The sequence below is a fragment of the Zeus faber genome (genome assembly GCF_960531495.2).
Source record: "Zeus faber genome assembly, chromosome: 1".
Lineage (NCBI taxonomy): Eukaryota > Metazoa > Chordata > Actinopteri > Zeiformes > Zeidae > Zeus > Zeus faber.
This window is the reverse complement of record NC_137193.1, coordinates 42,657,510-42,683,162: the sequence shown is the minus strand read 5'-3', so window position 1 is coordinate 42,683,162 and position 25,653 is coordinate 42,657,510. Positions and strand designations below refer to the sequence as shown.

The window sequence follows — 25,653 nt, the reverse complement described above, 5'->3', positions numbered from 1 at the left end:
CAACAATTATATAAGTATATACAGGAAGCTACTCTTAAAGCATAGCTTTGCAAGCTACCAAATACTTCACAATGGAAGAAGTGAAACAATGTCAAGCTTCCCTAGGAAGAAATCTGGTTTGGTTACTAAAGCTACTTAGAAAAAGTCATCCAAACTACTTGTAAATAAATGATCTAATTGACAATGTACATGTGATATGAAACTATAACAAAATGTAATACAAAAAAGACAGCAAAACTGCCACTCAATTGAGTTCATTGCAAAACGTTCCCACTTGTTCACAGGTCAAACAAAAACCACAAATATAAAATACCTCACTATTCATGGGAAAGTGCGAGGAATGTCAACTTTGGTTTTGTATAAAATGTCCGTCAGTCAGACATCTGCCTTCCAGAAACTAGGGTCCAGGTGGAGGTGTTGCACCGCACAGGATTACTCAGTTAGCCAGGTAACTTCTAAAATAGCATGCAACAACTTTTCTGAACATTTGTTTTAGAAATAGCAAAGAAAAAGGGGCGGGGCTGGTCAAAGGAGGTTCAACTACAGCAGAGAAGCAATGGTAAAATAAAATCAAAAATCATTCCTTTCCTTTTATGGCCCAAAATTGATTTTAGTTTCAGTAGCTAACTACATAAAAACACACAAAAGAATAAAAAAGAATAAAACATTTGAAATGTATTATAAGTGTTTTCTTTTTCACAGAAAAACAATTCCAAATGAAACCCACCACGCCACTCAAATCCCTTTCGGCAGAATAAAAATCAGTCTCAAATTCAGCAGGCAAGCAGGCAACCTTTGACCTTGAAAATGATGATCAGAGGATAAGGTTTCCTCAGCAGCTGCTATCAGTCGCCGCCGTCATCATCATCATCATCATCATCATCAGGGAACGTTTTGACTTCCTGACAGCCAGGGCCATGGCGTTGATGCATCCAAAACTCCCCTATGACACACAGACACACACAGACACACACAGACACACATACATACACACACACACACACACACACACACACACACACACACACACACACACACACACACACACCATCAGTGTTACTATGTGTGAGAGTTGTGCTTACATGTGTGTGGTCGACAGGCCTCATGTGGGAGGTGCGAGCGAACAGCCACCACTTCCACAAACAGCGGCAGAGAAGGTCCTTTCTGTTCTTCCACTGGGGACAATATGCGGTGAGCAAGATATCCCCCAAGACCCTGTTCTTCCACCTCCCACTCAAAAACAATATCTGTCCCATCTCTCTCTCTCTCTCTCTCTCTCTCTCTCTCTCTCTCTCTCTCTCTCTCTCAATCCTATGTCATCCTTTCTTCCTCCAGGACAATGTGGTGCGCAGTCAAAAGTACACCGTCCTCACCTTCCTCCCCCTCATGCTGTTCGAACAGTTCCGGCGTGTCGCCAACTTCTACTTCCTGTTTATGGTGATGTTGCAGGTCAGACACGTCTCTCCTTCCTTCCTCCTTCTCGTTCCGTCTCCTTTCTTCTTCGTCCTCCTTCCTTCTCCTTCTCCTTTCATCTCCTTCCTTCTCCATCCTCCTTCCTTCTCCTTTCTCCTCCTCCTCTTTCCTTTTCCTTCTTCTCATGCCTTCTCCTTCATCCCCCTTCCTCCTTCTCCATCCCTGGCCTGCCTTCTCTTCCCTTTTCCTTCCTTCTCCTTCCTCCTCCTTCCTTCTTTCTCCATCCATCTCCTTCCTTCTCCTTCCTTCTCCTTGCTTCTCCTTCCTCCTCTCCCCTTCCATCTCGTTTATTGCTCCCCTTCTTCAAAAGCCATACATGAGAGATATGTACTGCCACTCACCTGTGCTGGACATATAAAATATAGACGATAAAGGAAAGTATAGCACTGCAGGACACAAACTTTTAGTAGTGGTTGCCAAGTTGGCATCTATACATCATGATGCTTTTGGTTTCCGAGACTGACAAAATGGTATCCAAATTTTAACTATTCTCATAATCCTATATAATTATAACCCATATTTCAACTTTAAGAGAGTGACCTCAAGAAACCTGAAACATAGTGTGGGGCCACATGAGAAACCTGAGCTGTGTTGGAGGGCCGAGCTACCAATAACCTGATTCTGCTCAATATAAATTTTCTCCCATTGTAAAAAGTAGAAAATGATATATTTTGATTAGCTGCTACTGGTAATCAGAAGAATAAGGATATTCTGTAAATATTTATATAAATATATGAAATAGTGGTATAGGTCAAATAGGAAAATACACCTACAGAAGTAATAAACAGTAAAAACAAAAACAATCATTACATCAGTGTTTCATTTTATTTTTAACATGTTAATCTTCACAAATACTGAAAAAGTGTTTTGCAGTATGTTAAAGATAAGCAATTGGTCAACTTGATACAAAAAGCAATAAGTGCTTTTAATGTTTTTCAGTTCATTTTACTTGTTCAGTAAAATCCAGTCTGTCTTGGGATTGAACAAGTGCATTGAAATCTGGCTCAATGTCTGAGGTGCATATGGGAAGGACAGCTGAGAGGTGATCATCAGTGATAGAGGATCTGTATCTGGATTTGTTGAACTTCCTCACTGAGAATGTCTGTTCACATACGTAGGTAGATCCAAAGAGGACTAGAATCTTCTGAGCATGCCTCCTCATGTGTGGAAAGTTCTCCTCTTTGAGGGAAGAGTAAAAACCAAGCAGTGAGACTGATCTAAAGTGCTCTGCCAGAAATGTGTCAGACTGCAGGTCAATGACTTCCATCTGAACATCACTGGGTGCATTATCCACACTGCAGGTGAAGGGAGAAGAAACCCTGTGCATTTCACTCTCGACTGTTTTAAAGTTTTGAAATCGCCTTGAAAGCTCACCATGCAGTGCTTCTAACATGGATGAGTACCTGTGGAGGTGATCAGCTGATGGTGTGGCTTCCTTCAGTGTTGGCAAGTGGGTGCGAATGTTGTCCTCCATTTGGCTTGAGAGAAGCTGCAACTTCCTCATGAAAGCCTTCACTGCGCTGTACATTTCATGCACAAAAAGGCCCTTGCATTGCATTCTGACATTTAGTTCATTCATTAGTGCAGTCACATCTACAGCAAAACCAAGGTCTGCCATCCAGTCTGCATCTGAAAGCTGTGGGATGCTTTCTTTTCACAGAACTCGTGAATCTCTTCTCTCAGGTCCCAGACACTTTTCAGCACTTTGCCCAGGCTGAGCCACCTGATAGCTGTGTGGTAGCTTATGTCACGATCTTCAGTCTCATATTCCTCCAAAAGTGCAACAAACTGTCTGTAATTCAATGCTCTTGCCCTGATGAAGTTAACTATTTTAGTTACAACATCAACAACATGGTTCATTTTTAACACTGACTTACACAACACTTCCTGATGTATAATACAATGCAAAAATGTCAATATCTGCTCAGGGTTCATTTCTGTCACTTTATCCTGCATTCTCTTCAAAAGTCCAACATTTTTCCCCGTGGGGTTTGAACAACCATCCGTTGTCACACCTGCTGGCTTGTCCCATTTCAGTCCCAACTTGTCCAAACATGCATTTACCTCCGTGAACAAATCACTCCCAGTTGTTGTCCCTTTCATTGACTGCATGGCTGCCAGCTCCTCCGTGATTTTAAAGTCTGTAAGTTATCCCACGTAAGAACATGAGTAGCTGGGCAGTGTCACGTACATCGCAGCGCTCATCCAAAGCCAGGGAAAAATAGTCAAAGTTGACGGCTCTATTCTTCAGCTGAAGCCCCAGATTTCGTCGGGATAGGGTCACGTTCTCAAACGACTCCCTTGCGTGCTCCTGATCAGACAAGTTCTTGTATTTATCCTCGTGTTTGGTCTCGTAGTGGCGACTCAAATTGTAATCCTCGAACACAGCGACCTGTCTACCACAAACTCTGCACACGGCTTTACCTTTGACCTTGAATAAATTTTTTGCAGTTTATGTCTTGTTCAAAATGCGGCATTCGGCATCAATTTTTCTTTTTTTGGCGTGAGCTGACATTTTGAGGGATAGCTGGCCAGCATCACTTGTAGCTGTTAACCCACGCATGCGCGCCCTTACGCAAATAAAAAAAAGGCACGCTGTTCAAAATAAAATTGTGTGCACAGCATAATTACTTTCATTTATGTTCTAATTTAGGATTGACCTCATGCGGGCCGGACAGGGATGCCCAAAGGGCCGTAAAATGCCCAGGTCTGGTCTAGATAATTGGGGACCCAGGATCAGAGTGGTTGCTTACCTGTTGCTCGTTGGTTGGTCAAACGAGCAACAGGTTAAACCCCCCATCCCCACACACACTCAGGAGAGGAGCCCTGTCATGACACGTGTCTATCTGCTCCTGGGCACCTAGCCCACTCTCTACAACAAACTGTATGTGTGTCTGAAATCCCGTAGTCTCTGTCTCCGTGCCGGCGAAACTGCCACACAGAGAAATTAACAGAAATGCCTATTTTGATAATCCTAATAGCTAAAAACTGTCATTATTTTAAGCAGTTTGTTTAGTTTGAAGGTAAACAATGCGATCATCAGTATCTTGAAGTCTAACTTGTTTTTCTACAATTTGAACCATGCTATGCTATGTCAAAAAGTTTTGCTTGGATACCTGATGATTTATTATTATTATTATTGACGATTATTATTATCATTGTTATTATATTTAACATATACAAAGTGGTTTACAGTGGGGCACCCAGACCATCTAAAATGGATGACAATGGCCCAAATCTGGTTACCCGGGGGCAAATGGGCAACCGTTAATGTCACGCCCCTCTTTCACTCAATACAAACTTAAGAGCTTGCTGTTCTGTTACACTGTGAGTTGTATTGTTTTTGTAACACATACAGTGTGTGTGTGTGTGTGTGTGTGTGTGTGTGTGTGTGTGTGTGTGTGTGTGTGTGTGTGTGTGTGTGTGTGTGTGTGTGTGTGTGTGTGTGATGTGTCTGTGTCTGTGTCTGTGTTCATATTTTCTATGTGTTTTTTGTTTTGTTTCATTTCCTTAGCATTTGCCACATATCTCAAGTCACAAACTAAGTACTTTCATGCTCTGCCCTCTACTCTGCTGATACCAGTGCATTCCTGCAATTTCATCTATGCCCTGGTTCACCAACGCCATCCCTCTGCTCATGGTTCTGGCTGTGGGGGGATTCAAGGACTTGGCCAACGACCTGGTGAGACCGCCCATCCCTTCACTCCCTCTCCTCCATCTCCCTTACCTGGGGTGAGGTCGGGGGGAGGGTGCCAGTATTGTTAGAGATAGCCGAATACTTTACATGGCCAAACACATAAGGCTGAATGACAAATTAATATTATCATTTAGCTTACAGATGGTACAGTCGTTATCTTTCAGTGGCATCGTCGTGCGATGCATAATTTTTGGTGGTCTGTGTTTTTGAGTATGATCTCAGCTGAATGTTTCATATTTGCGGTTTTGAATTCAACACCCAGTCACACCTATGCATGTACATACATATGCATCTATGTACACGCCTCTGCGTGCACTCTTTTTCCTCTATCCCCCCCTTTTCTCTCCTTCATTGTCCTCATTGACTCCCTGTCCTCTCCTCATTGACAAACCAGTCATCCCAGTAGCATTAATTCTCTCCCCCATCATTAAAGCTTTTCCTTTTAAATGCGGGCGTGATGTTTTGCATGGAGGATTCTCTGGTTAAGTGCATCACTGAGTTACGGTCGTTAACAGCTCTGGGTGAAATGCTTGCTTGACCCCTCTCTATTGACTAATCATTTAGTGGAGGGCATAAATTTCCCCGCTGGTGTCACCAGCGAGCGCCATAATGGCGCTTTCCCTGTTCTTCTTTCTCCTGTTCAACCTTTCACGGCCGTCCTCACCCCCGTGTGCACCATGCTCCCTCTATCACTCTCTGCCTTGCCAGTTCTTCTTGTCATATACTTTCACTCTGTCTCTCTGTCTCTCTGTCTCTCTCTATCTATCTATCTATCTATCTATCTATCTATCTATCTATCTATCTATCTATCTATCTATCTATCTATCTATCTATCATCACAATTTTCCTGTTTTTACACTTCAAATTGTGTTTTAGTAGATTATTGTTAATTTTGGGGTTTTTTTTGTATTATTATTACAAAACATATAAATAAATGTTATTAAATGTTTTGTTTATTGACAATTATTTTCTATTTTTTATTGTTCATTTTTTATTGCCTATTTGTTCTGATGTGTGCTGCTGAACACTATCATTTGAATAAAGTATCTACCCTTTCTCTCTGTCTATCTCCTTTTTTACCAACTGTATCTAGGGTATCCATCTATCCATCTATCCGTCATACAGTATATACCAATCAATCACCCTGTCTCTCGAAGACCTCGATAGATGTATTGTACAGATGTATTTCTTGTATTTATATGTTTCCATCTCTCTCGCAGGCGCGGAGACGCAGTGACTCCCAGATTAACTCTCGACCCTGTGATGTTCTCGACTCCCAGAGGTGAGAGCAAACAGTGTGTCCTCACCCAACTCTGCAGCACAGCGACTCCCTGATGAAGCTCTAATGAAGGGTGAATGAGTGAATCCCCGGATGCCCTGATTAGTCCATGGCAAAAACACTGTCAAACGCACTGTGTTAAAAAGCACTGTGGGTAATTCCTTACTCACTACGGTGGTTCGGTGCATAATCAAAAAGTGTTTTCTTTGTACTTTCTGAAGTTGGATTATATTATCTCAACGAATAAAAATTATATGATAAGAGTTTTTCTGAGGAATTAAATAAAACAGAACTATAACTTAATAAATGACATGCTTGCCTCTGTCTTGTATTTACATTAAATGTAATGCTCACAAATGGCAAAGATACTGCATAGTTAAACAGTGAGTTAATTATTCAGACGCTTCTGCATGAAAATTCACAAAGAATGGATTGCGGCCGCTTATAGCACCATGAATTGCGTATCAATTGCACCCGCTATCTGCGCCGTCTCAACGTCCGATTCTAAAAAAGAGATTCTTCATCTTCTTCTCCTTTCGGCTGCTCCCGTTAGGGTTTGTCGCAGCGGATCATCTGCCTCCAGTACCTTCTGTTCTGCGTATCTTCCTCCCTTACACCAACCGCCTGCATGTCCTCCCTCACCACATCCATAAGCCTTCTCTTTGGCCTTCCTCTTTTCCTCTTGCCTGGCAGCTCCATCCTCAGCATCCTTCTCCCAATGTAACTCTCATCTCTCCTACACACCATGTCCAAACCATCTCAATCTCACCTCTCTCACTTTCACCAAGCTGTCTAACCTGAGCTGTCCCAATTATGTAAATTAAATGAAATGAAAATCTTAACATCCTCAACTCTGCCACCTCTAGTTCAGCCACCTGCCTTTTTGTCAGTGCCACCGCCTCTAAACATAGCTGGTCTCACTACTGTCCTGTAGACCTTCCCCTTCACTCTTGCTGGAACCCTTCTGTCACAGATCACTCCGGACATTATTTTCCACCCACTCCACCCTGCCTGTACTCTCTTCTTCACCTCTCTCCCGCACTCTCCACTGCTTTGGATGGTCGACCCCAAATACTTGAACTCATCTGCCTCTCCATCTCCACTCCTTGCATTCTCAGCTTTTCTCCGCCTTCCCTCCCATTCAGGCACATGTATTCTGTCTTACTCCTGCTGACTTTCATTCCTCTTCTTTCTAATTTATGCCTCCACTTCTCCAGGCTCTCCTCAACCTGCTCCCTACTCACGCTACGATCACAATGTCATCTGCAAACATCATAGTCCATGAAGACTCCTGCCTGATTTCATCTGTTTACCTGTCCATCACCATTGCAAACAAGAAAGGGCTCAGAGCTGATCGTTGATGCAATCCCACCTCCACTTTGAATGCCTTTGTCACACCTACTGCACACTTACTACTGTCTGACTGCCCTCATACATATCCTGTACCCCTCTTACGTACTTCTCTGCCACCCCCGACTTCCTTATGCAATACCACATTTCCTCTCTCGGCACCCTATCATACGCTTTCTCTAAATCCAAGATGCAGTACAACTTCCTCTGGCCTTCCCTGTACTTTTCCATCAGCATTCTTAAATCAAACATTGCATCTGTAGTACTCTTTCCTGCCATGAAAACCATACTGCTGCTCGCTGATCCCCACCTTTCCTCTTAACCTAGCCTCCACTCCCACTTCCCATAGCTTCATGTTGTGGCTGATCAACTTTATTCCCCTGTAGTTACCACAGCTCTGTACGTCTCCCTTATTTTTGAAGGTGGGTACCAGTAAACTTCTTTTCCACTCCTCCGGCATCCTCTCCCTTTCCAGAATGGTGTTAAACGGTCTCGTTAGGAACGCCACTGCCATCTCACCTAAACATTTCCATGCTTCCACAGGTCTGTCATCTGGACTAACTGCCTTTCCACCCTTCATCTTCTTTAATGCTGTTCTCACATCCTCCTTGCTAATTGCTGCACTTCTTGATCCACTATCCCCACATCATCCACTCTTCTCTCCCTCTCATTTTCTTCATTCATCAACTCCTCAAGGTACTCCTTCCACCTTCTCAACACACTCTTCTAACTAGTCAGCACATTTCCATCATTATCCTTCAACACCCTAACCTGCTGTACGTCCTTCCCAGCTTGGTCCCTTTGTCTGGCCAAACGGTACAAGTCCTTTTCTCCTTCCTTACTGTCCAACCTCTCATACAACTCGTCGTATGCCTTTTCCTTTGCCTTTGCCATTTCTCTCTTCGCCTTGCACTGCATCAGCTTGTACTCCTGTCTACTTTCTTCATCTCTCTGGCAATTACATTTCTTTTTCGCCAACCTCTTCTGCTCTATGCTCTCCTGTACTTCCTCATTCCACCACCAAGAGTCCTTGTCTTCCTTTCTCTTCCTGCATTATACACCGAGTACTTTCTTGGCCGTCTTCCTCACCACTTCTGCAGTTGTTTCCCAGCCATCTGGTAACTGTTCATTCCCACTTATAGCCTGCCTTACCTCTTCCCTAAATTGCATGGAACACTCCTCATTTTTCAACTTCCACCATTTTATCTTTGGCTCTTCTTTCACTCTCTTCCTCTTCTTGGCCTCCAGAGTCATTCTACAGACCATCATCCGATGCTGCCTAGCAACACACTCCCCTACCACCAATTAGCAGTCACTAATCTCTTTCAGATTGCACCTCCTGCATAAGATGTAGTCCACCTGTGTGCACCTTCCGCCACTCTTGTATGTCACCCTGTGTTCCTTCCTCTTCTTGAAATACGTATTCACAACAGCCAATTCCATCCTTTTGGTGAAATCCACCACCCTCCTTCCACATTTCTCTCCTTGACACCATACCTGGGGATGGTAGCTCAGGAGGTAGAGCTGGTCGTCTAGTCTAATCTAAAGCTTGCTGGTTCAATCCCAGGCTCCTCCTGCTAGCATGCTGTAGTGTCCTTGAGCAAGACACTTAACCCCTAATTGCTCCTGATGGCTGCGTCCGTCAGTGTTTGAATAATTGTAAGTCGCTTTGGATAAAAGCGTCTGCTAAATGTAATCTAATCCAATACCTACCCATTACCTTCTCGTCACCTATGTCTCTGATACCTTCGCCAACATGCCCATTGAGATCTGCTCCAGATCTGATCTCTCTCTTCCTTGGGGACGCTCTCCACCACTACATCCAACTTACTAAAGAATTCTTCTTTCTCTTTCATCTCACACCCAACTTGCAAATGCATATGCACTGACCACATTCATTATCATCCCATCAATTTCCAGCTTCATGCTCATCACTCTGTCCGACACTCTCGTCACCTCCAAAACACTCTTGGCATATTCTTCCTTCAAGCCTTTCCCTACCCCATTTCTCTTACCATCCACTCCATGGTAGAACAGTTTGTACCCGGCTCTGATACTCCTGGCCTTACTCCACTTCCACTTGGTACATCTACCTTCCTTCTCTCCATCATGTCAGCCAGCTCTCTCTCTTTACACTTCATAGTGCCAATGTTCAGAGTTCCTACTCTCAACTCTACTCTCCTACCCTTCTTCCTCTCCTGCTGTCTCGAGACACGCCTGAGGTAGGGAAAGGTCCACTGGAAGGTCCGATGGGTCGACCAGCCTGACTTTGGACAAATATTTGATTTATTTCTGAGGTTCTAAATGTATGCATTTATATGTAACATCCTATACAGTTTTCTAAATTCTTCTTCTTTTTCTGTTAATTGATTTGGAGTACAATAGGTGGTCACCTGGGGTAGAGGGAATTTTCCTGTCTAGATTGTTTGATGGATGTATTAAGAAAGGAAGCTGCCAGATGGGTTTTTCGCTGTCACACACCACAAATGTATTGTATTGCTATGACTAAGCATGGTCAGAAGGGTATATTATAATCATTTTGTTTGTTAGTATGTGATTTGTAATAAGCCAATTAACATCATAAGTTCAATTACTCATCTCTTTGTCGAGACTTTGTGTAGTCTCGAAGGGGGGAAATATGAGGTGTCTGGGAATGTTTGGCATCCCAAGAAAGTCCCCATTGTATAATATAATTACTAACAGATGTTCCCAGGGGTCTCAAGAGAGAGAGCCCATTGCCAGGGTCCCCAGTGATAAGGGAGGTGGAATGTGCTTAGATGTATGTCAGTCAGCTGAACTGTGACCCATAGATTGGAATCAGATGGGCTACGTTGTCTCTAGTCGTCCTCAGACGAGCCTTCCATCGTTGTTTCCAGTCATCCCGGTTCTCCATACATCTGGCCAGCTCGTTGGTGCTTTGTGCTCCCGCATCATTCTTGAGTACATCAACATATGTTAAAGTGGGACGTCCTCGTGACCGGTGCCCATGTGTTGGCTCCCACAGTACCAGTTTCTCCTGCTGTAGTCAGAGGTTGATGTTCTGGTGGAACGTTATAGGTGATGACCTCAGTTTTCTTGGCGTATAGCTTCAGGCCTACTTTGGCGCACTCCAGCTCTACCCTTTTCAGTAGTTCTTGTGCTTGTTCCACATTATTGGAGAGCAGACTGATGTCATCCGCATAATCAAGGTCTGTGAGGACCACTGCGGGATGTCATCTTGACCTCCTTTGTGTTAGCGTGAAGCCAAGTTCCTGCTCTCGCCCACTGATTGCCTTCCTGAGTGCGTAATCGAGGACTATGATGAAGAGGAAGGGGGCTAGTGTGTCCCCTTGCATAACGCCAGCCAGGATGTCAAACTCCTCGCTGTTGCCATCTGGGGTCATCACCTTGGCCCTTGTTTCTGCGTACATGGTCTCTATTGCGCTGCCTTCACTCTCTGCACTTTCTCCATCAGCTCCTCCCCTTTGATGGTGTCTCTGTACAAGTATAAAGGACACTCCCTAGTTCCATTCGAGAGGGAACACATTTGACTACTGTTCTCTCTCAGACATTCAATGGAAAGTCTGGTTTGATGCTGTTCTTACTTGTAATAAACGTAATATTATAATCAAGTCAGCGTCAGCGGAGAGTCCTTCTTCATCAACACATCATTGACAACAAAAAAACTATACGCCTTCCTCTCTTCTTCTTCCTCTGCAACAGTAGCACAATTTCCAGTGGCGGTCATTGTTGACGCGGGCCTCGACTGATCCAGTATGGAAATCAGATTTGTTGTCATGGTATCAACGGCTCTGTGGAAGCGGCACAAGGCTTTTTTTGTTTCGTTCAATTAGGCAAATGGAGGAAAATAAATATTTTTTTATGTATTTTGTTTGGAAAACAGGGAATGGGGAAAGCCCAAATGTGTAATGGAGATGGAGCAGGGGTTCTGTCGTGCCCCCTCACCCGCATTTGGGTACGGGTCAACACGATAGGGCTCTATTGGGGACGGGGGACTTCAATTACGACCAGGTCTCAAATGGTAATAATTTCACTCTTACTGTGTGTGGCTATTAGCGCCAGTGTTTGGGAATTGGACTCTTTTTGCACGGGGGCTAATTTGCACAGAAATGGGCCAATTTTGCCCCAAATGTATGACTAATACCTCATTTAAATACACGCAAATAGCACCGGCACACCGAGATGCTATTTACGTGGCAACGCAGTTAGGGGTGCATTTCACCTTTTGTGGGTTTGAGAATTACACAGTTGCTTTTTGTGTTCTTTGCACAGGTTTAGCAGCCGCAAAAGCCATGCAATCCTTTAAAATAATTTTCCCCCTAAGTGTAACTTAAAGAGTAATTTCACCTCCCGGTTTGAAACTCATTTCACCTGCTGCACAATTTAGGAAAATGGGTGAGGAGTGGGAGTGACTCTTCTGAAAAGTTTTAAAAAGGACATAGTTCCACAGTCTCAGCTTAGGTGGTTGGTGGGGATTGGACAAACCTTTTTCTTTATTCTTGACATTTTTGAAATCTGTGACATGGAGAGCAACTGAAAGTACTAATCTACATCATTGCACGCTTTGTGCTGCATTCAACCAGTAGGTTGCTGGTTGAATGGTTGAATGGAGATGGTCGCTGACCATCTGTAATGCTGATTTGATCACATTTGTAATGAAACGTCTTACATTGGAAAAGAAATTCCAATCTCCAAATTGTTCATGCACAGAAGCAAATTTTCTACTTCCATACATGTGAGATGCATTTTTTATCTGCTTATGCCAGGACTAGGAACACAGAACAAAAAACTCCTAGATCTCTTCTTAGATCGCCACCCTGGGTCCAGATCTGCATTAGAATTTAATTCAAAATCATGCAGCGTTTAAATAAAGACACAGTGGTTCCTTCTCTACACATCCCTTTTAATTCAGCTCTCTGCTTTCAGGTTTAGAACCGCACAATGGAAAGAGCTATGCGTTGGAGATGTTCTTCGGATCAACAGAGACCAAATCATTCCTGTGAGCTCTCACTGTCGTACTGTTGCTTAGTGTGGTGGTAGTTGTAGTAGTCGTCGTCGTAGTACTAGTAGTAGTAATTCACTGGTGCTTATTACACAGACACACCTGACATGTAGGCCGTTTAAAGGATAGGAAAGCTTTTTTTTATGGTTTTATTAAAATGTTGGAATCATCATTTATTAATAAACTGTATACAGCACAAGCTCACTGAACGCTTTGCTACTGAGAATCTTGCTCTGCTGCAGTTTCTCAGTGAGTTTAAATGGAGTCCAATGGGGCAAATGTTTAAATCTCAATAGTAAAGCGCTCAGTGAAGTTGTGTGGGGTAAGGAACAGTTATAAATAATGAGAAACAAAATTTAAATAAAGCCTCAGTTGAAAAATGCCATATCTATCCTTTAATGGAACTGATAGCAGACAACACACTATAGGCGCAGGTGCAAATTTTGATGCCGGACTTGAAGCTCTCTTCATATTTTAACAATCCCTTATCTTTTTTTTATTATATTTTTCCCACCCTATGTGGTCTGTATTTACCAGGCGGACGTCCTGCTTCTCTGCAGTTCGGACCCTCACAGCCTGTGCTATGTGGAGACGGCCGACATCGACGGGTAAGCGACATTATCCAACATCCATCATCAACACAGCACATTTATATGATATAGTTTTACTGTATGTTGCTTTAAATGTCCATGTATTATGATGGAAATACCTCTGCCTGCAGAGAGACCAACCTGAAGTTTCATCAAGCTCTCGCTGCGACACACAATGCTCTGAGCACAGAGCCCTCAGAGGAGGCTCTTGCTGCTTTTGATGGTATATACAGCACATTTTACTGTTGAAATGAGTAATTTATCTCAAATTTATATGCTAATCATTGTTCAAACACTTCTAAAAATTAAATTTGACATACTATCAGTTAATGTTGTGTAAGGGAACCGGTAATTTCAGTTGTAGCTGAGTGGTTCATTAGTAATGACATCAGAGTTGATGCATGAAGTCTGAAGGAAGAAGCCCTATCCCTAGACTGAATACACCACAATAAAGACAAGGTTATGATACAGAAATCTAACCCTCCCCAGGGGTGGTGTGGTGTGAGGAGCCCAACAATCGCCTGTACACTTTCCGGGGACAGCTCCACTGGCGTGGAGAAACCCTGTGGCTAGACAACGAGCACATTCTGCTGAGAGGGACCGTGCTGCGCAACACAGAGGCAGCCTACGGCGTCACCATTTACACAGGTAGAGAGACAGGAAGTCACTTATTAACATTCACATCTTTACCTTTTTATAGATATTGGTAATTGTGCAACTAGTGCATAACACATTTATTACAATGTTACATATTTTCGAGTAATCTTTAGAAGAAAATGGACACATCTGAATCGACTTTGGAAACTGAAATTTTCCCTTTCATTTAGAAGTAATGTAAGTAATGTAATACAGTATTTGGTCTGTTACGTTTGTCTTTCCTTATATATTTTTAAAGTTATTCAAAAATGTCATTTTATTGAAATTGCCTCTTCAACATATTTTACTGTGCAAAAAAAATCATCTTCAAGTCAAAGATATGGCGGTCCTCTTGAAAAGACATCAAAGCAGCGTTGTGTAACTTTTTGTCTTTGTGCCCCTACAGTTTCTGAGTGCAATTGGGCTTTTACACCAGTGTCATAAAACTTAGTCCGGTATCCGTAAAAACGTATTTTAGCGGACAAATTTGAACCTTATCGGTCACGTTTTAACAACAGTCGATGTTACAAATGGAAATATAATGTACACCTAGGTTACAGCGGCCCTTGCATGGACCTCGCCGCTTCCCGGAACCTTGGGCTTAATGCTCGCTGCGCGCTCTCTCCCCGCAGGGAGGGATGGGGCGCCCTGCTACCAGCGCGACTTTCTACGGGGGCAGTACGTGCGAGTAACAAAACCCGTGGCGCAGTTAATGTGAGGGTTGGCGTGTGCTGGCTGAGGTGAGGTGATTTTGCATCCCGGCCCTGCGGGAGCACACCTCAACAAGCATGGCATCAATAATAATCAACTGCAAATAATCTTTTTGTTAATTTTTTTGAATTCTTGCTTGCTTGTACTGTAGCACATAGGAACCAGCCGTGAAAACCGGGTTAAAGTGCGGATGCTAAACTTGTCAAACAAAAAAACACATTCTGGCTGATGTGGGAATGTTATCATGTGAATTTATCAAACACAAGACAAGGCATTAACATATTTTATACATTTGGCCATAACTCTATCAGTAAAAAGCTGTCGAAAGTGCAGACTCTAAGGTTTTGTATGATTTTTGGCTGCGGAAGCTATAGGGTTACGTGAATTGAGAATTTTCTTTATCTCAAGGTTGAGATGAGGTTTTCTCCAAAGCCAAAACTCTCCCCTTTCAGCTCCGGGGCTGTGTTTGGATCACCTTGTGCAACCTTCACCTTATGCAATCCTTTATCCTCTAGTAATTTCGAGGACAAATATTTTTCGACAACTCATTGTACATCTTATACATAACACTTATTCCTGCTCTCTAAATGTAGGAATCACAGTCATAATATTCATAATATTGATAGCATTTATAACATTCACAACAGCGCTCCCCCTCTTGCCTCCTAAGTGATCATTGATCCCATATTAGTGGATTGGTGAGAAGTGTCATGAATTCCATGGCTTTGACCCTTTGAGTTCTGGTAAAGCAGATCAATAGATCAAATGCTCCCAGAGATGAGTTTTATACCGTTCATTAGCAGCTTTCTATTGGTGTGACCTCTAGTTCAGTGCTACCACTCGAACCCTTCTCTCTCACTCTCACTCGGCTGGTTCCAACCTACAACGTCCAAGGTTACCCAGACAATTAACAACTGAGGATGATTATTGTCCTGGTTGATATATCGATATTTGTGATACCATTTCCTTTTACTCATACAGGGTTGGTTTAGAGGCTTATTGCCTATATTTGCTTACTGTTTAATGTAAGATCACAATTTCTGTCTTCTTAAGTTAATCTTTCTGCTCAGGGTTAGGGTTAGGGTTACTGTGCAACGGACCTGTGAAGTAATGTGGTCATTGCACAAGTCTGTATTTTTTATTTTTAGGACATGACCTTTTATTTTTTATCTATCTATCTATCTATCTATCTATCTATCTATCTGTCTGTCTGTCTGTCTGTCTGTCTGTCTGTCTGTCTGTCTGTAGTACCAGCTTAAGCATAGTGCATGATAAAATTAGATAAAAGACACAATCAAAATATAAATGAAATACACAATTAAAAGAGATAAAAGTAAAAGTGGAAGAGCTGAAAAAAAAATAAATAAAAAAATATATATTTTATATACTGTATATTTTCATTAAAAAATTGTAAGTGTTGTTCCAGCTTAATAACTCTCGGACAAGATTTAATGAGATTTATACCAAACTACTAGATCATGTGATACACTATTGATTTCCTTAGGGAAATGCTCTTTCCCCATCAAAGGAAGGTCAGAGGCCATGGTCAGCTGCCGAACAAAACTCTCCCCTTGCCACACACGCACACACACACACACACACACACACACACACACACACACACACACACACACACACACACACACACACATGCACACACGCACAAGCACACAAGAGGAAAGAGAACACTACAAATATCTTTTTGTAGTGTCCTTCAAATCCAAATGGCTAAACTATTCTTACCAAATAACTTTCTTTTTCAAGCAAGCTTTAACCGCTACCATGGAAAATACATCCCAAAATATCTAGAAAAATGTTTGAAAATTCAACTGGACTGCTTTTTAAGATTTGAAAGCTACACTGGAGATATTATTGTCTACGATTATAGTTATTTTGCATAACGTTGAGTGTAACGTACGGCTGACTTGAATTGCATTATTTTTACTTATGTTTAATTGTCCCTGGAGTCTCATTTCATATGTTTCCATGTATATTCAGCACAAAAGGATATTGTTTATTGATTATTTTGAAATCTATCATGTATTTATTATCATCTAATTGTCTCCTCTGTCCAATGATCTGTGTTGCTGATTCTCCTTAGTTTCCTTTCAGGGTTAATGACATGCCAATCTACTTTAATGTCTAATATAATGTTTTTGTTCCCAGAATAAATTAAGATTAAATAAATGTATCTATTCTATTCTACACCAGGAGCAGACAGTAAGATCCTGAGGAACTGTGGCAAACTAATGGTGAAGTCAACACAAACAGAGAAGCTGCTGAACAAAGTGGTTATAGGGGTGAGTGGAACAATTCCGGTCATTCAATTCTGTGTGTGTGTGTGTGTGTGTGTGTGTGTGTGTGTGTGTGTGTGTGTGTGTGTGTGTGTGTGTGTGTGTGTTTGTAAACAGTATGTCACCTGTCAATCCCATCCCTCCGGGTGGAGTTTTATAAAAATAATGTCTTTATTATACTGTGTATACTGTAATTTTTTTGTAAAAATAATTGTAGGTGTATACAGTATATATATGATAAAATATATGTACAGTAAATTAATATATATGCTGTATATACGTATAATGCAGTGGGTTTTTTATAAATCACAATTTGCTATGACTGAGAAACAATCAAATCATTGCCTAAACCTATGTTTGTGTATGTGTGTGTGTGTGTGTGTGTGTGTGTGTGTGTGTGTGTGCTTCTGTGCTTTGTGCATATGTGTGTGTCTCTAGATCATTGTGTTCCTACTGCTGAGTGCCTTGATCATGGCCGTTGGCAGTGGGGTGTTCCAGAGTGGCTTGTCCCAGCGCATGGAAGTGCTCTCTGCCCTGATGGTGGACGGGGACCCACTCTTCTCGGCCTTTCTCACCTTCTGGAGCTACATCATCCTGCTCAGCCCTGCTATGCCCATGGCGCTCTACATCTCGTATGTTGGAGAAATTAAATAAAATTGAATTGAAATTGTATAATATATACGTGTGTGTATAACTGTCAATGTCTTTCTTTAGAGATCGGTCCGATCCAATATCAGTATCGGTGTTGATACTGACCTCATTCAATCATCGGATATCCGACCAACTAATTCAACTCGGCAAATAATTAGCCTGTGAAGCACAATTCAAAGCGTGCGCACATAGGAACGGGCAGTTGGAGTTTGGGCAAACCATCACTGATTGAAGCAGCTATTCAGCTGTGTTGGTCCTAAAAATAAAACATCATTGTTCCGACGTATATAATAGGTGCCGCCATAGAACTGGGAGTTTTAGTTCTATTCGTGCACCACCTCTGCAAGAAATCACTGGATGACGATTAAAAACTACACAGATACGTGATTCAGCTTGCCAGTTGTGTCCGGTTTAAAACCAAACTACAGATACCACAGGTCTTCCATGATTGCATTCACTGAAAATCGTTGTTCCACCCGAGCGGCCCCGGCCCCGCCCGTGGGGCCCGTTGCTGCGATACGTCAAGACCGGCCTGTAAACAAATGCAAGTAATCGGGGAAGCGGCATTTTTTCTGGATAAAAAAATATATAACCAACCGAGGTCATGAGTCATTTTTTATATTCAAGGGTTTATGATTTACGTGGAGTAAAATAAAGTTTTGAAAAAAAAAAACCTTTGTTTTTTCTCCTAAGGTCCAAAGATCCAAAGATCCAGATCCATTTCTTGATCGTTTTTATTTTCAAATATTCAATTTGAAAACACCTGTTAGTATGTGAAGGGAAAATGCGAAGTATATAACCCTAATTAACAGTTCAAATACATTGCTTTGCAATACATTTAAATTTAATGGATATTTGTATTTTCTTTTAATAAGTGGGATGTGGTTTACTACAGCCTCATCTAACCTCACACATAATACCAACAACAACAACAACAACAACAATAATAATAACAAAAAAGAGCTCTGGTATCGGAATCAGTGTCAGTATCAGCACATCTACTATTTTCACATTTAAAATGGTTGCATTTTAAATAATTTTCTATCTATCTGCCCATCTATCAGTCTATCTATCTATCTGCTATCTATCCATCTATATAACTCTGTCTGTCTGCCTGCCTGTCTGTCTGCATAAATTCTGAACAAAGTACAGTGGTACCTCGACTTACGACTGTAATTCGTTCTATAAGAATGGTCGTATGTTAAAACAGTCGTATGTCGAAGCAATTTTTCCCATATACACCACGCTCATATTTTTCTATGATTTCCTTCTTAGTTTCAATGGGAATCATTGCCCTTTCCTTTTTTTCCATCATCCTTCTTCTTAGGACAGAATACACAGCACAAACACAGTAAATACTGTATGAAAAAGATATCGATAAGCCACGAACTACATGCACACACCATGTAGGTCGCTCGCTGACTGACTGCTGACTGGCCGCCGACGCGCCAACTGCAAATTTCCACGGTCGTATCTTGGAGCAGTCGGTCGCAAGTCGATACAAATTTTTGCAACTATTGCTACTCGTATCTTGGATTAGTCGTAAGTAGATGCAGTCGTAAGTCGAGGTACCACTGTATCCATATTACAATTTGCTACAATCAATTCAGAAATGTAAACGATAGGAATTAATCTAATTAGAATATAATTTTTTATTGAATCCAGCCCCTCTGATACTGATGTGCACACAGGCTAGCAATTTAATGTGTCCATCCAAATTGTAAGGTAAGCTAATGTAATGTAAAGTAATATGATGTTTATGTGTGTGCAGGTTCGAGGTGATCCACATGGTGCACAGCCTGTTCATCGGCTGGGACACTGAAATGCGCTGGGAGGAGAAGCAGTGCTCGGCCCGGGCCCGGAACATCTCCCTGAGCGAGGAGCTGGGCCAGGTGGGACACCTCCTTACCGACAAAACCGGAACGCTCACTCAGAACCGGCTGCTGTTCAGACAGTGCTGCATCGCTGGCCACATCTACGGTAAAGAATCCGACACTGGATTTGGAATCTGAGAATATCCCTTTGTGGTGTGGGGTTGGTGTGGTTTGAGCAGCTACACCTGACCTGGATCTAGGTGATTGGGTCAGAGTGGCTGCATACCTGTTGCTCGTTGGTTGGTCTAGCTCAAGCTGAGGAGGGAGAGATGAAAGGCAGATGAAAGGTTTCTCCAGAAGTCCATGAATATAGGATGGAAGACGATCTATGATGATTGTATTTTATTTCATTTCCTACTGTAATTTTCACCAGCAAAAAAATTATTTGCGGTGATAATGAGCTCAAGCCCGGGGTGACATCACATAACCATGGTATTGCGGTTATCATTCACAGCCCAACATTAGTTTACTCCATTGGGGGCTGGTGCTGATGAGGACCTTGCCTTCTCTATGGCATGCCTGACTTCACTGAGCTTACGGGGCATGACATTGAATTTGGATGTCGGTGGGGCAGGACGTGGCACATAGCTTGGCGTTCCTAGTAGGACGTTCCATGTTGGATCGCTGAATTGTCTCCTGACTTGAGGATCCAGCTGCTCCCTGGTGACTTCGGCTTCCCACTCTTTTTCTCCTCCAGCAGGCTGGCTCGCTTTTGTCTGACCTCCTTCCACAGTGCTTTCAGGCCCTCTTTCTCTGCCCGAGTTACATTACATTTAGTCATTTAGCAGACGCTTTTATCCAAAGCGACTTACAATTGTTCAAACACCGACGGACGCAGCCATCAGGAGCAATTAGGGGTTAAGTGTCTTGCTCAAGCACACTACAGCATGCTAGCAGGAGGAGCCTGGGATCGAACCAGCAACCTTTAGATCACTAGACCACCAGCTCTACCTCCTGAGCTACCATCCCCTAGTTGAAACCAAACTACAGATACCACAGTTGCCAACCCCGAGTTGCCTTGCTCCAGTTGTTGTAGAGTTGTCCTGACCTTTCCTTTCCTTCCCTTCTCTCAGAGCAGTCCTCTGTTTGGTGGTGACTTCGCCAAACCTGTCTTTGCACTTCTGGTGTAGGATGTCCCCAAACAGGTTACACTTGGACTCCGCTCCTCGCAACGACCTGTCACATAATGGTCAGGTCCGCGTCCAATTTGTGCCTAGCTGGTTCCTTGCGCTCCGCTTGACTTGGTTATGTTCTGTGGGGACTGGAGGGAACCTTTTCTTAGTGCACATGTTAGGGCTCGCTCTCCGCCAGTGGACCTTCTTCCTATACTACTTCTCTGCCTTCTGTGGCTTTCTACCCGGGTTTCGTTCCCTCGTCTGACCTGACAAGCTCACTGTTGGCCTTTCTCACCACACCTCGCTTCTCCCTGGTGATTCGCAACCCACTGGATGTGGTGTGCTGATTTTCTCCGATCCATCCACATCTCCGCAGGGTCTTCTTCCCGTTATCTGTTTCTATTTCAGTCGTTAACATGTGATCTGTCCTGTTGGCCCACCTTTCATCCTTCCTCTCTGAGGGCGTGCGGGTTGTCTTCTCTTTGTAGTCTTCGTAGTTAGAGTCGGGTGTCACTCTTCGAGACACTAGTGGTTTGGTAGCTAGCCATTCACTACCAGTGCTGTCTTCCTGTCGCCATCCAGTCTTTCCTGGCTGTCCTCCAGTCTTCCCAAGATTCCAACTGCCCTGCCTTTCACTGGGTTACCATAAATTGAGTTAATGTACAGGTAGTTGGTATAACCTGCTGGGCATTACTCCCTGTCGCACCTTCTCTGGTGCCCATAGGTCAGCTGCAGGGCCATTAGCCTGGAGCCACCAATCCTTAACGTTTCGCTCTTTTAATCCTACTCTATCTCCTGGTGGCGGAGCAGTGATAGGGACGTCTGTCTGTTGAAGTCTGTTCAACTTTTCTTGTCACCGTGAAGCCGTGAGCTCATTGCCAAACGTAACTCCACTGACTGTAGCTGGATAGAGCCGAGCTCCGTTTGAAATGCATTGCAGCCTGTCGCCTTCCAGGGCATGTGCGCTGGTGGTGTGACCGTACCTTTAGGTGTTCTTTCCCCAACACTTGGCCTTCCTCCTCAGCCACAGCCAAAAGCTGCCCCTCTTCAACTCCTCTGACATTTCTTTTATCGCCTTCTTCAGCTTTGCTCCTCAGCAGGTGTGTGGTTGACAGCCCCACAACGCCTTGGCACCCGACCTCAACTGGGTAGACGGTGGTCCTCCAGCCAGCCTCCCTGCACTCAGTAGCCAGTTCTGAGTAATTGGTCTTCTTTGGCTCGAAGGCAGCTTTAATCCCCTCCTCCCATGGTACTATGAGCTCAATGAGGAGTACAGCTTTTGCCTTGGTGGACCACACTACTGTAACAGGACGCAGAAATGTGGTGGTAATCTCGCCGGGGAACTGTAGCTGCCTGCCAAGATCGACTCTCATATTCCGCTCCTGGTCGGAGGAAAAGAGCTTGGTTTCTCTTGGCCTGCTGCTTCTTCTTCCCTCACCCTCCCTGACAAAATGGATGTGGTGTTCCACTGGTTGTGAACATCTCCTGCATGCAAATGGTGCATGGTTGAAATTAAAAATATATATATATTGTGGCAGTTCTGCCTGCCACACCCCACCTAAGTAGCATTTTCAGGGCCCTCTGACACAGAGACACAGACAATGGGGTAGATCAACACCAGTTTATTTTAGAGAGTAGCAAGATGGACAAGCCCCAGTACAGATGGACAACATGTTTGTGGAAGCTCCTTTACAAATGAGTTTGAAATGAAAATTTCTGCAATTTCTTTTTTCCCATGAGCGGAACACAATATGACATTTACTAATGACACTTTTGGATGTGAAATGTCTGTAATTGACAACAACCATATTATGGGAGATGAAATATGAAATATGGCCGATTCGAGCGACCTTTTAAAAAGACAGAGATAACATAGGCCACCGGTATGTAGAAGCAGAAGGGAAGACGGGGAATGAAGGTGCCTAGGTAGCGTGTAGTGTGGTGGTGAAGCGGCAGCAGGCAGGCAGGAGGAATGACCCTGGGACATGGATCTCCACTGTAGCAGAGATGAGGTGCTGGTTACCTGCAGGTGTGCCAGTGGAGTAGGGAGCCAGGAGAGTGGGGACAGGAAGCCACACCCACACCAACATAGACACATCAAGAGACAAGGTAAGACAGGAGACACAAGGGAAGAGGGAAACACATAAAAACACAAGGGAAACCAATTACTGGAGTTATTTTTTCTGAAACCTCAGTTTTGTTTGACAAATAATAATGTTGTTATTGTTATTTTGTGTAGCCAATACATTTGTCCCTTTTTGTTCACCCCTGATTTCGTGCGGCAGCGTTTGTCTGACACTGGACATAACACATGCCTCCTTAAATATATATGAAACCAGACCTTAAACAGAGGCAAGACAGAAAACAAGTGAGACAAAGATCACAGGCATCTCAGTGATCACGTAAGACTGAGATATCTTTTGGGGAAACCATCCAAGATAAATCCAAACCCCCAGGGAGATGATGCTCAGTTTCAACATCCATGAGTCCGCTGAATAATTAATGGAGGACCAGGCCGCTGAAGACAAGGTGTACGAACAAATGTTGTCTCTACCAGTGTTTCTCAACCGCTGTGCTGCGGTTCAAATTTTTGTGGCAAGAACCGACAATACCAGGCTGCACTAGTTCATCTAATTCATCGGTTCCGGACAGAATAGCAGCTCCATCAGAACAAGTTTCACTCAGAACAAGTGAGGACTATTCATAGTGATGAAAGGTTAGACTCTTTTGAGACTCGGTTCTCGACCAGTCACTCGGTATCAAGAGTTGTTTGATATTCCGACTCTTGGTTAAATTTGAGTCATATGGTGTAACGCACAGTGAGCGAGGGAGGACTTCCCGAACGACGAATGAGAGTCAGAAGGGTCGGTTCGGCTCTGAGCTGTGAATGGAATTCTCACAAGAAGAATTTCATTCTGTCAAAATGATTTATCATGGTGGAATGCCGAGTAAATCCGTCACATTCAATATGCTCCTGACTCGTTTGCTCGTTTCAAAGACTTGTTTGCTTCGAGCGAATTGTTCGCATCGAGTCTTGCATCGCTATTAGCGGGCCATGATAATAAGCACAGCTCTACATGTTTCTGACGTTCACTTTTAAACTTTCATTCCTTCTTCTATCCTCTTCTCTTCCTCTTTCCTTCCCTGAAAATCTGCCACTGTTTGGACGCTGGAGATGTAATGTCTTTATTATCTTTTTTCAGGCAATGCATCGATCCCTGCGAAGGAATCAGAGGTAACGATTTACATTATAGCACTTGAATAAACAGAGAATGTGTCATATATGAAGGCACATTTAAGTCCACCTCCTTGCATTGTTTGTCACCACATTTTTGGTCTTTAAGTTTGTCGCCTTCTTGTTCATGTCCTCCCTATTTTCATCTCTTCCTCACATTAGAATGAGTTGAGCACTGGGTTGGGTTGAACACTTTTGGCCTCTTCCATTTGCCATATTTCCTTTATTTAATTAACCTGGTGAAGTCCCATTGAAATTCATGATCTCATTCACTGTATCCTGACCTTAAAAGGAAGAGTACACATGCAATGCAGGTCGTGAAATGTGTTTTCTGCATTTTTCCCATTGAGCCTTCCTCCGGGGGACAGGCCAGGAGCAGTGGGCAGCTTACAGCTCCTGGGGACCAACTTCAGTATCCATCGCTCGTCAAACGATGTTCTTGTGCATGTTTAAGCGGGGGATCTTAAGATAATATATGTAGGAAACAGTTTCCTCCACATACACATTTCTTGGAGAGAGACCTCCTAGAAACCCCATGTGAGCACGGGGGAGAACATGCAAACTCCACACAGAAAGGCCCCTAATCGGGAGATAACCCACCAGAGCGCGGGGCCAAAAGCACCCCGGGCAGGAATCTAACCCAGGACCTTCTTGCTCTGAGGCAGCACTGCAGAAAAGATCCTCTTTCCTCTGCTCTTCCCTGTGCGTTTGTAGCCGATGGATCTGAGCTGGAATCCATTTTCATGCGGCCGGCTCTTCCTCTCCGCTCCCCGGCTAATGGAGAGGCTGCGGGCTGACCAGTGTCCGACCAGCCGGCAGTTCTTCACTGCGCTGGCTCTGTGTCACACCGTCGTGGCGGACCATCATAAAGGTTGTTGGGCATGTGTTGTGCCTGTGTTTTTGTGTTTGATGCGTGTATGTGTACCCACATGTGTGTGTACTGTATATGAGGGAGGAAGTGCCCTATATACGGTAAATGGCACACTTTATATATATATATGTATAAACTGTATATACATAATGTCCCTGCCACATACCTGTACATTGATCATTCACCCACTCTAAATATTTAAATATTAATTCAATTTATTTATCATAACTGTTTGCACACTCTGCCTATAGTGGATGTGCTGCTTGTCTGTTGTACTCATTTTAAACACTGTTTCATCATAAATCCCACTTAAATGATATATTTTTCTAATTTATATATATGCAGAGGCACTGGTGTACCAGGCCACTTCCCCGGACGAGGAGGCACTGGTGGGGACAGCCAGGGAGCTGGGCTGGGTCTTCCTCTCCAGGAGAAGGGACAATGTGACGCTCAGCGAGCTGGGCGTCACCAGGGAGTACCAGCTGCTGGCGCTGCTGCATTTCACCAGCAAGAGACGCCGCATGTCCGTCCTCGGTGCGTGGATCCTTCACCCATATGTATATATGGTACACAGTACTGTACACTGTATATATGCACTAAAACGGTAGATTCTCTGTTGATGGTCTGTTAATTATTTCTCTGTGTACTACTGATTTTGTGAAGTCCCATGAGAGAATAGGAGCTCGTAACCTCTTGACCCCGGTGCGAGGCTAGTGCGACCCTTTCCTTGCATTCATCAATCTCTTCGCAGACATCTTTCCATTTGTGTTTGGTTCCTTACTTTTGTGGCCAGGACTAAGGGATGAATTATGATTTTTTTTTCTGGAACTAGTCCATTGTCTGTTGAGGAGTACTAAAATATTCTGTTTAAGTAG

At 43.3% G+C, this 25,653-nt stretch overlaps 1 protein-coding gene across 1 annotated transcript in view; it reads left to right on the top strand.

The window, feature by feature from the left end:
* Nucleotides 1-11,685: 11,685 nt before the first annotated feature.
* atp8b3 (ATPase phospholipid transporting 8B3) overlaps nt 11,686-25,653 on the top strand; it is a gene marked incomplete at both ends in the record, with an annotated part of 17,295 nt that continues 3,327 nt past the window's right edge. Inside the window, 11 exons of the mRNA XM_079996516.1 lie at nt 11,686-11,754; nt 13,339-13,409; nt 13,523-13,614; nt 13,881-14,039; nt 14,660-14,715; nt 17,471-17,664; nt 19,455-19,663; nt 21,161-21,168; nt 21,662-21,772; nt 24,622-24,778; nt 25,124-25,312. Coding sequence (XP_079852642.1) covers nt 11,686-11,754; nt 13,339-13,409; nt 13,523-13,614; nt 13,881-14,039; nt 14,660-14,715; nt 17,471-17,664; nt 19,455-19,663; nt 21,161-21,168; nt 21,662-21,772; nt 24,622-24,778; nt 25,124-25,312 — 1,315 coding nt within the window. The remainder of the gene's footprint in view (nt 11,755-13,338; nt 13,410-13,522; nt 13,615-13,880; nt 14,040-14,659; nt 14,716-17,470; nt 17,665-19,454; nt 19,664-21,160; nt 21,169-21,661; nt 21,773-24,621; nt 24,779-25,123; nt 25,313-25,653) is intronic.